Source organism: Montipora capricornis, chromosome 13 (assembly GCF_036669925.1).
Source record: "Montipora capricornis isolate CH-2021 chromosome 13, ASM3666992v2, whole genome shotgun sequence".
NCBI classification, from domain to species: domain Eukaryota; kingdom Metazoa; phylum Cnidaria; class Anthozoa; order Scleractinia; family Acroporidae; genus Montipora; species Montipora capricornis.
The window spans coordinates 32514000-32525127 of record NC_090895.1 but is presented as its reverse complement, the minus strand read 5'-3'; the positions used below and the strand labels follow the sequence as shown (position 1 = coordinate 32525127).

The 11128-nt window shown below is 38.6% G+C and overlaps 1 protein-coding gene across 1 annotated transcript; it reads left to right on the top strand.

The window, feature by feature from the left end:
* The first annotated feature begins 7160 nt into the window (after positions 1 to 7160).
* On the top strand, positions 7161 to 10696 carry LOC138028896 (potassium voltage-gated channel subfamily A member 2-like). Its single transcript, XM_068876535.1, has one exon. The coding sequence runs from the start codon at positions 7663 to 7665 to the stop codon at positions 8917 to 8919; it is 1257 nt and encodes a 418-aa protein (XP_068732636.1). The 5' UTR covers positions 7161 to 7662; the 3' UTR covers positions 8920 to 10696.
* The last annotated feature ends 432 nt before the right edge of the window (positions 10697 to 11128 follow it).

Below are 11128 nucleotides of genomic sequence, written 5' to 3'. Positions count from 1 at the left end.
AATAGTTGCGAGTAACCAAAAATTCCGAACGGAAATTGCGTTTATCATTTGCTTTTCGCTATGATTAAGCCTCCTTGCAGACTCTCTCGGTAAATCTGAGTGAGTTGTGTGTGTCTCGTGTTACTGAATATCGTCGCATATTTGTAACCTGGAGATAAGATTTTTGTCAGGAACTGGTAAGGTTTTCAGCAAAGGCAAAGGGCCAAACAATTGGTTGTCATTGTTAGTGGACAACAGCTACGCATTTTGGCATAATTTACAAAAAGAGATATACGTGATCTTTTACTTGTCTGATAATGAAATAACTACTTTTGTCACAAATAAAAAGTACAGTCAGCGAAATGTTTGCAAACTGAATTTGAGCGGAAAAGGACTGTGCTTTTTTTCAATACTTGCGGATATCAACTTTAAGCAACTTGTCTTTACGAAACGTTTTAACAATGCAAAATAGTCCAGTGAAGAAAAAAAACATTAAAAAGCATGGTGAACACACCATAACTCCAACCCGATGTGGGTAACACATCACGCATGCGCACAACCATTTCACCCGCTTAATTGGCAGCCATGGACAGCTGTTTCAGCCTTGTTAGACCTCATCAGCATGGCATAGACATAGCCATAGCCCTATAAGGTTTTTGGGGTTCCGTCCATCAAATCAAAGCTCATCGAGTGTTGCGGGTGCGTGATCTCCACTTGATATTGAAATGCGTTCTATACCTTGTCCACTTCGCTTAATTGTTTTTCGGCTATTTTTAGCCTTGTAATTCCGTGCTAGAGGAGGTCTCTTTCACTGGGGCCTGACGAGTCCAGGGGCCCGTTTCTCGAAAGTCCCGAACACTTTTCGGACCCGAAAAGCCATTTGTGAAACTGCCAACCGCTTGTTTTGGAAAGTTGATCTTTTAACACGTTTTCAAGGTAACAAAAAGCAAAATGACTGTGAAGTTTGACAACTCAAACCCTCTCCGTTCTTGAGATACAAAGGAAATTGTCACACCCGAAAATGGCCCGTAAAGTTTCGGGACTTTCGAGAAACGGGCCCCAGGAAAGAGACCTCTGCCATGGGTCGAAATTCACTGTGTTGAGCATGCACGGCGGTTACTTAGCGACCATACCCTCACGTGATACGTCATGTTGTGTGGGCTCATTTAACAGCAGCGGAATTACTGTAAGGGAATGCGCGGGACACAGTGGGCTTAAATCACAGCCAGCAAACATATCACGGGGCATGCGGTTTGAAGAGTGCTGTCCAAGGTTATGGACGGTGGTTGGATCAAAATGGCGGAGGTCTCTTTCCCGTACTCGTCTTCCCAACGAACGCAAAAGAAAAGAGATGTCTGCTAGCAGGGAAGCCTTATAACCATTTCGAGTGAGATTTTGTCCGGTATAAAATTCTGTTAACCAAAATTCTAAAGCAATTTCGCTTTTTGTCCAAACTTGATGAGGGCACGTAATAACAATACTTGTCATTACTCGTTGTCACGTCTGAAAGTCGATACCATAATCTTAGCTTGTTATCATGGTTACTGTAAAGACAGAATTTCGTTATCGTCCGGCGGAAAAATACTCAAAACGGGGGCCACATGCACGATTACGTGACTATTTTTCAACGTGGCGTGGGTGGCTAAAGTGTCACCATTGTTGGGAAAGATCTAATCCTCCGTCTTGTCACTCGTCTTTTCAATGAAGCTAGTATTTTTCCAACCCCATTCCTTGACCATTTCTGACAAATATAAGAGAGGGAAACAAAATCATAATTGTTCCCATATTAAGTTGATAATAAACAATCATTGTTTTCAGTGAATATCTCATATAGTTATCAGTGTGTCACGTAAAATATGAAGAATACTGTCAACCACACCTAATAACCAATCGCATTAATTAAATGCAGGTTTTAAAAATACGGCGCCCCATATGAGACCTTTTTGCAGATACGGCGGCCATTTTGATTTCTATTGTTTCGAAAAACGTTATGCCCCCTGGGCATCCCATAATTGCTATTTGAAACAACAGATAATCAAAATGATCTGCAAAAAGGTCTATTCTCCGCAGTTCTCCGCAGTTATTTAAATCAAAGGCTCCAGCTGCACTGCATCACCCTAAGCGCGCGAAAATTGAGAAACGGGCGCCTCACATTGCGCATCACAAGAGTGGGAAAATCCGCTGAGCTCAAATTTTAAATCATGTCCGGTCAGTGTAAAATGCAGACTGACTTAGGTTATAATGTAACTGTTGAAAAAGCCTAAAACCCTTAGATCGACCTTAGAAATCCTAACCTTTGGCCTAATTAGGCCTAAAACAATATTTAGGCTTTTTCAACAGTTGCAATGATAACCTCAGTCTGTATTTTACCCCTGGTCTGCAGTCTGCATTTTACACTGACCGAATCACTCCATGTCTCGTTTTGCATTTTCTATGGTTTGCGTCGCCTCTAGGTACGGTTAAGGGGTTTTAGAAATAACCTTACATCGCATGGAGGTGGTTTTTACACGAACGGACTCTTTAAGCAACACAAACTTGAATATCACCAAGGAAAAATTCGTTGTATTGCGAAATGAAGCCTTGCTAGCGAAGACCTTTGGCTTTTCTGGTGCACCAGCTGAGATATTTCTTTGGAAAACCACACGAATCATGACTAATGTACAAATGATGGACAGTCTTTATAGTTCAGTCTGAACTATAATGCATATTAAGTTCATAAAATGCATCCACTTATTTAGTCTTCATTTGAAGGCTTCTTAAAATAGACCTTATTCACGATGACCGCCATGTTGGATATGCTATTAGCATGCAAATTAGCTACACTCTTTTGAGGGGACAAACAACACAAGTTCGAGAGGTTATAACGAACATCTTAGCCACACAGATTATTTGTTTCACGTTCATTGAATGTTTATCACCCAAGTCGTAAAATAGAATGATTCGGCACAAGTTACTTCGATGTTTTTTTTAGTGAAAAATGAGCAGATAACGAAGTAGAAAGTCAAAATGTCAAAGGCAATCTAAAAATATAAAATTATTACAAAAGGTACTTAATTCTAAATTCTAAATTCTAAAATGTACTTTTAGCAATGTTATTTCAATATTTCGACCAGCCGATTTTCCGCAATTTGCCTTTTTTCCAATGTTGCCCCCCAGCATAACACATGGCTAATTTGCATGAAAATTTGAAAACCAACATGGCCGCTATCGTGAATAAGGCCTATTATCTTGCAAGCTTCATACTTATGAAATGATATATGAAAGAAATCATATATTGAACTGCGGATATGAAATAAGTTAAGCTATGATCCTCGCAGTTATGAATGCAATATTAGCACAATTGCGTAGAGAAGCCTGAAAAATACAGGACTTCAATGGGGTTTGAACCCGTGACCTCGCGATACCGGTGCACGCTCTGGCCAACTGAGCTATGAAGCCACTGACGTCGGTAGCTGGTCATGTGTGGGTTCTAATATTCCCGTGATATATGATTCCTTTCATATATCATTTCATTCGTTGATTCATTCATTCATCACGGAAACATTAGAACCCACAAATGACCTACTCCCAACGTCAGTGGCTTAATTCATAGCTGAGTTGGTTAGAGCGTCCCAGCGGTATCTCGAGGTCACGGTACTGTCACGGGTTCAGATCCCGTGACAGACCTGAATTTTTCAGGCCTCTCTACGCAATTGCTAATAGTTCATAACTGCGAGGATCATAGCTTCACTTGAAGCTTCATACTATTTCCTTCAGTTTATTTTTTGCTCATCATACTCTCTTGTTAATTAGGTCATAAGTCTCTGGTTTTTACTCTGTTTTAAGTTGTGGGTCAGTGCCATCTGTTGCTGTGGCCACTCATATCCCATATCTGAGTCAATCAATCAATCAATCAATCAATCAATCAATCAATCACTGATATTCCTTGCATTTGCATTGCAGTAAAGCATAGCTTACTTTTCTTTATCAACAGAATGGGATCGGTGTTATGGAATGGACTACTGGAATGCAGAAGTCACAGTGTGTCCCAGAGCACAATATGCAGGATGCATTCTACAAAGAGCTATTTAAACCAACGTTAGGGTGAGTTATGCAGAAATATCCATTAAATTGCCAAAAAAAACCACTTTAGATTAAGATCTTAAGGTCAGCGGAGTTTAATTTGTTCCTTTAGGAATTTAAAGCAACATTTACACACTACTAAGGGCGCGTTCGATTGACCGTATTCCGGAGTTAGAAATCCTCATTTTTAGGGAGATCCACATTAAAATTGTCAAATAGCTGCTAAAAGCTAAAATGCTATTATAAACATATTTTTGTTATCCTTGCTGCTTCGAAACGCGCCAAACATATCGTTTTAACCATCACTCCACGGATTCTTATTCCGGAATAAGGCTGAATAAGGTCAATCGAACGCGTGCTAATACTTGGTGTTCGTTTTCTTTTTACCTTTTTTTCTAATAAAACAACTTTCGTTGCGAAGACTGCCACGTGCCTGCGTTTTGGTTTTCAATGTTTTGGTCTGCAAAAGATTCTTCATCTTACTTTCAAAGGGTAACATATTGCTCACAGGTGGTGTAGCTATAGCCTTGAAGCCATAAGGACGGGTGCCTACTATTGTTATTGCGCGTACGTTTTGCGCATCTCCAGATACTCGGATTTCCTATCGCCGATGCTTACTAATACCGGGATATTATTGCGCGGTTTAAAACTATCCGGAGAAAGTATATCTTAGTAAGTACTCTTGGTATCCAAAAAGAAAATTGGGGGTAACCATGCGTTTTTGAGAGATAATTTCAATTTGAGAAAGAACGCCATACATTGCTTTGCATTTTAAAGCTTTTTGCAAATATTATTCATCAATTATTTTGAAAAATGCGTGGTTACCCCAATTTTCTTTTTGGATTTCAATAACACCTGTTAAGATGTACCCTGCATAATCACACACCGGGGCCAAAATATCTTTAATTATTAGGCACCGTCCTTAAGCACCGGCTTAACAAGAATTTCCGAAAGGCCGCATTTTCTTTTTCTTACTACTCAATGGCAAATCCCCGCTATATCAACGTTTTATTTTGAAAAAAAATAAAATGAAGTAATGACTTTCAATATTACACACTCAAAAATGCTGACAGGTTGTCACGAACATGGACTAAGTGAAATCGAGCATAAAGTTTCTAGGTAGTGTTCGTGCCAAAAAAGTAAGCTTGTGACGTCATGTTATTTTTAGATTTTGGAAAAAGTTTTTCATATAGTTTTGTCAATTGTTGCTAGTTGCTCGTTGCGGTTGAGTAATCGAGATTTGAGACATTTAGACGAGAAACAATCGTGTTAATCGCTCCGAATTTATGGTTTGTTCTATCATCGTCAACAATTCGAGATGAATTTGTATTTCGTCTAAGCTTCATCGTTTTATTAAAACATCATTGTTCGAGTCAAATATTGTGCGTGATTATCTTAGTGCGACATGTTCGACAAAGGTTATCAACAAAGCAAAGAAAATGCAAAAGATCTTTGAAGTAGTTTTGCGCACGAAAATTTAGTTGACTGTTGATTTCCGCGTTAATTGTAGGAACCTGTAATTGTTAGAAAGAAAGATGACAGAATGACTATCATCTCTAGCTCTTTGGCGCGTACACAGGGAGATGCTGATTGACTCCGGCAGAGAGTCATCAGCGACTAGACTCTGCGAGCAAACCAAGCCGGAAGGCTTGCGTTTCAGTGATGGTTAGTGCGTAATGATAGTCATGAAAATGATCATACCATGCAGTCTTTGTTATTTTAAATTTTCTTTTTAATTTAACAAAATCCCACAAGGAAAAGGAATCAGCCGTGCATGTGTATTAATTAACACATTTTATATTGTTGACTGCTAGGAATAAAACTAGTAAGACCACCTATTCCTACGTTGGATGTTGGCAAAATTTGACTGATATACGATTTTTGTTGTACAACTCTTTCTTAAATGGTAAAAATGGCTGGCTACGCCCCTAGCTCACAAATACAAACGAGAGCAAGTATGCATGACTTCTTTTATATCTTACCCATTATACGTAACAGATCGCCATACCCCATTGTGTTTCACTAAACGCTATCAGAACTCTTCCACTGAAGCATCGATTTCTGGGTCGGACAATTACGGTCCAAAACGACTTTTGTCGGCCATTTTTTCTCAGAGCTGCAAAAATGCTTTCAGTTCAGCTCGCTTTATTGCTAACGCGTTCCTTGACCATATCAGGTACAGCGGGTATATGAACTGATAGCCTGTGTTCGGCGAGCCAATGAAAATGCTGGAAATCTGATATCCGTAGTTCAGTTTTTAACAATATGCGATAGAAATTACCCAAGAATAAGCTTCTATAAACTGATTAACAATGAGTACTTATGTTTCCTCCGTTGTTCCAGAATTATATTTCCTTTCCAATTTTGGTAAGCTTGTCCACCCTCTGAATCCCCGGCTTACTTTGACGTGGGATATATTTGAACTGACTTCAAACAAATGAAAGCGCAAACTAGAATCGATGGCCCAAATCGCGTTTTTTCTCTCAACGGGAGCCCGTGTGACTGACTCCTTCTTTGGCATAATGCTGTAGATTTATTTCTGGTGATGTACAAGAATCAAAAAGAACTAATACAATAAAGTTGAGCAATTGTTTAAACAGAGATGCGAACTCCACTTTCAATCGTAAATTCAACTTGTGTTGATTTAACCCAAGAGTTGGCTCAGTGGATCTGGCACCTGCGAGATTTAAGAGCAATGAAAAGCTGACCACAAATAGCTTACCACAAACTGGTAATCCTCTTTAATTTTTCAGGTGAAAAAAAGGAAGGAATCTTTTTCTAGTTTCTCAGTTCTTTTTTATTGCCTTGCCAAGTGTAGTTACGAGCCAAAGTAATTTTGAAATAGAAAAATGCTTGGTAAATATAAAAGGAAAATATAGTGTTATTGATATTTCAACTGTGCACCTGCAGACAAATGGCATCATTGCCAAGCTTCAATAATAAAACTACTCCACATGAATACTTCTATTAATAGAAAATGTAACAAATGCCTTACATCGCTGAAAACAAAATATAACAAACACTATTTCTCTAAAATTCCAGTGACATAAGCAAGCTATTGATATTATTTCTGATAAAATCTAAAAAACAAAAACCTAAACCTGAAATTCTGTGAAATGTTTTCCATGATAGAACAAAAAAAGTTTACCGAATCTTACGTAGTACTTTCTTTCAAAGGCATCAATGAAGCCGGTTATGCATATCTTAGCAATAAAAGAAATTGACTTAATTGCACTCTTGACAATTAAAAATAAACAAAGAAGGCCGGCCTATGTTTGCTTCTCACAAGGAGTAGATAAATTCATCTCTGTTGCTTTAGTTTAATTGAATTAAGTCTGGTGATCTAAAATGATTCTACAGGACAGTTTGTTTTTAAGAGAACACGTGACTTAAAAGAACTGGCTTTTATTGATTCACACTGGCAGCCTATAAAGAACGCAAATAGCAGTAAAAACGTTGAACCCTCAGTTGTGACAAATGGGTCACACTTTTCCCTGCGTAAATGTGAGGGTAGAAAAATTGATGTTCTTTGAACCTCGCGCGTGTTTAATTGGATAATTCGACGTTTTTAAAGTCTTTTCAATCCAGAGTTTTCTCGCCTTTTTCTTTTTGCCTAGACAAATGGAAGCTGTAAATGACAGCACAAGCCGTCCGCTTGTTATCAACATAAGTGGAGCGATTTTCGAAGTGAATGAAGACAAGCTGGCGCTCTTTCCTCAGTCGCTACTCGGATGCCCAAGAAAGCGGCAAAGATACTTTGATTCTCAGCGTGAAGAATATTTCTTTGACCGCCACAGGCAAGCGTTTGAGGGGATACTATTTTACTATCAAAACGAAGGGAGATTAATTTACCCGGACAATGTGCCATCCCAAGTGTTTGAAGAAGAAGTTAAATTTTTCATGCTTCCCGTCGAGTTAGACAGCTGTCAGAAATTGGAAAATGTTTTACTCGGGGATGTTAACCGTTCTCGTCCACAAAATGTTTGGCAGAGAACATTATGGGAGCTGTTTGAATTTCCCAGTTCTTCCATGGCTGCTAAAGTGTTAGCTATTCTCTCGCAGGTGATCATAGTTGTGTCGGTGGCAGGATCTTGTTTGAAAACTGTTGACTCGCTTCGACCACGGCATGTTGTGAAACAGAACTCAACTAGCAACCGTTCAGCGGCAGAGAGAGAGACAGTAAGAACAATTTTTCAAGATGACCGATGGTTTTCTTTTGACCTCGTTTGTTATAGTTGGTTTACACTGGAGTGTGCTGTGCGACTGCTTGCCTCTCCAAACAAAAGCGAGTATTTTAAACTGCTACCGAACTGTGTTGATTTTGCGACGGTCATTATTTTCTATTTAGAACTGACAATAAAAATGACATGGTCCTCCGCAAGGACGCTTGTGTCGTTGCTGGAGACATTGTCGACCATACGCATTTTAAAAATAGTACGTTATTCCGAAGCGATGCGAATCTTGGTGCTAACGGTTGCTTCGGGAACGAAAGACATCAGGCTTTTAGTCACATTTGGAAGTACCGCTGTTATTTTAGGGTCCAGTGCTGTCTTTTTCGTGGAATTAAATGAAGATGATGACAGTAACTTCACCAGTATACCTGACACGTTTTGGTGGGCTATCATCACCATTTGCACTGTAGGATACGGCGACAAGGTTCCAACGACACCGATGGGAAAGTTTTTAGGAGCAATATGTGCAGTCTTAGGCACACTGGCCATTGCTTTACCCTTGTTTCGTTTTGCCGCACATTTTCGCACTAGAATCGAGAGATCCTCTTTTGTTTCAATAATCCGCGATCCTAACTCAAGTAAGACTCAGAATCTACTACGTGAGGGAAATACTCATAACACAAGACAAAATATCGGGACGTTATAAAATGAATTACTTTTATTTTGTGAATGACTTCAATTTCGATTCCGTGTCTGACTCAAATTAAGGTTTGAAAGCTTTGATATGGCTGGTAAAATTACACTCCTAAGGCGAAGCTTAAAATGAAAGGTAACTTCCTTTGAATAATTGACGGATCATTCCACCTTACAAGACGGCTGTCGTTGGTCATTTTCATTTTCTATTCTACATCATTTATGATGCGGTAATCCTTTGTTTTATTTTTTTTTTTTCTCGAGGCAAGCATTTACATAATCAAAATTTTACAATTGGTTGGAAACAGGACTTCTTTTAGTTTTAAACAGAAAACCCGGTGTGTTACAGAAGATGCTTATAAATTTGTGTTTGCTATCTTCTTGCGTTCCCCTGACAGTTCTCATTTTGTCGGCGAAAAGTTTTGCAAATGTGTTCAGTAGGCTATGTAAAGAGTTTTCCCAGAGTGTTTTCACAAAAACGAATTTTTTTCCAAACATTATATTGGCAGCCGCATTATTATGGATAGGGGAAATACCTCATGCAGTAAGAACTTTAACTTTGGGTAATTCTAATTTCTCTTTCATTGTGTTCAAAGAATGCCGTGACTTTAAATGAAGAGTTTTAAATTCACCGGAAGGCAAAGCAAATATACAATTATTACGAAAGTGACTAGCGTAATAAGACTTGTGAATTAAATCCCCTCTGGGTTCAGTTCCTTATTTGATTTATATCTCTTTATACCAAAACAAAACACCTGGCACAAATGAAAATGATTCTCAGTTTACCTTTCTGTTTTTTGAGTTATTGGAATCAATTGATGTTCTATTTTAGACCGGACCTGGCCTTAAAAACTTGCATTCTCATGAAGAGAGAAATAGTTGTAATACTATTTCCGAGACGAAGCCTTGTGAGAAGTCAGAAATATGTTCATTCAGAAGATAGCTATTTTAATTTGTTAAAAACTGGATCATTGGATAATGCAATTCGAGAGTTTTGATTGGCTAAGCCACCATGGGCTATGAGCCATTAGTATATACTAAAACATTGGACAGCGCTGAACTCGCGCGCTGATTGGCTCGTCAAACTTCGAATATCCTGTGCTATTTACCTCCGAGCAACTCGGGAAAAGATGGCGTCCCGATTTGCATCCGTGACAAGTGAAGAAAACATCCAAATTAAATTTTTGTGCTGTATATTATCTCACTGTTTTAGTATATATTAAAACAACTATTCACCTCAGTGTCGGTGGCTAGCGTTGGATATTTAATGTAATGTAATGTAACCGCTTCGCGGCTCGGCCTACTCTACAAAACATGACATAAAACGAGTAAGGTTAAAGTCGTCAGAATTATGCTTTCCCTGTGAAGCCTAACCCTTTGTTACTAATTCATGGCCTGGATCATTTGACTGAATTTTGAAACTCACTCGTATCTCAATGTCAGTAACAGCATGAGCATGTATTTCTAGGTGATGTTTTCGATAGCATTGCCATCATGTTTTCGTTGACTCAAACTGACTGTTTACTGTAAAGCCTTTCGGCATTGTCGCGTACGCTTTTATACTTATTTTGGACACTCTTTCTCGAAACAGTTGAATATTAACACGTAATTTCCATGGGAAAGACTGTCTTAGACCAGTCCAAACCAAGAAATTTGAGTTTGTTAAACCTTGCTTTTTCATTGCTCGAAATGACTGAGTATTTGTCTTTTCATAAAACAGGTCCTTTGTAAACATTACCCCAGTATCAAAGTAATGTCTGTAGAAAACAGTTTTGCCCTAGATATCATAATTTCTTTATTGTTCCATAAGATGTACAGTATTCGTGACCCCTAGTTTGGGTCAACAAGTTCTCTTAATTCAGCCCACCAAGATAGGAGTTCATGGTAAAAGGTTGGCAAGATATTCGTTTGCTTTACGTTGTAATTGCATTCAAGGAAGAATAACCCTTCCTTGTTGCTTAAAAGGTAATTAAGATAATGCTTCCAAAAACCATAACACTCTACATCCACTATTAGTTTCAACCACATTAAGGACGGTGCTTACTATTGTTATTGCGCATACGTTCTGCGCATCTCGAGATACTCGGATTTCCTATCGGTGACGCTTAGTAATACAGGGATAGTTTTGCGCGGTTTAAAGCTATCCGGAGAAAGTAGATCTTAGTAAGTACTCTTGGTATCCAAAAAGAAAATTAGGGTTAACCATGCATTTTTGAGAGATA

What these genes read in the sequence shown, in the direction of transcription:
- LOC138028896 (XM_068876535.1), top strand. Translation starts at nt 7,663, where the DNA reads ATGGAAGCTGTAAATGACAGCACAAGCCGTCCGCTTGTTATCAACATA.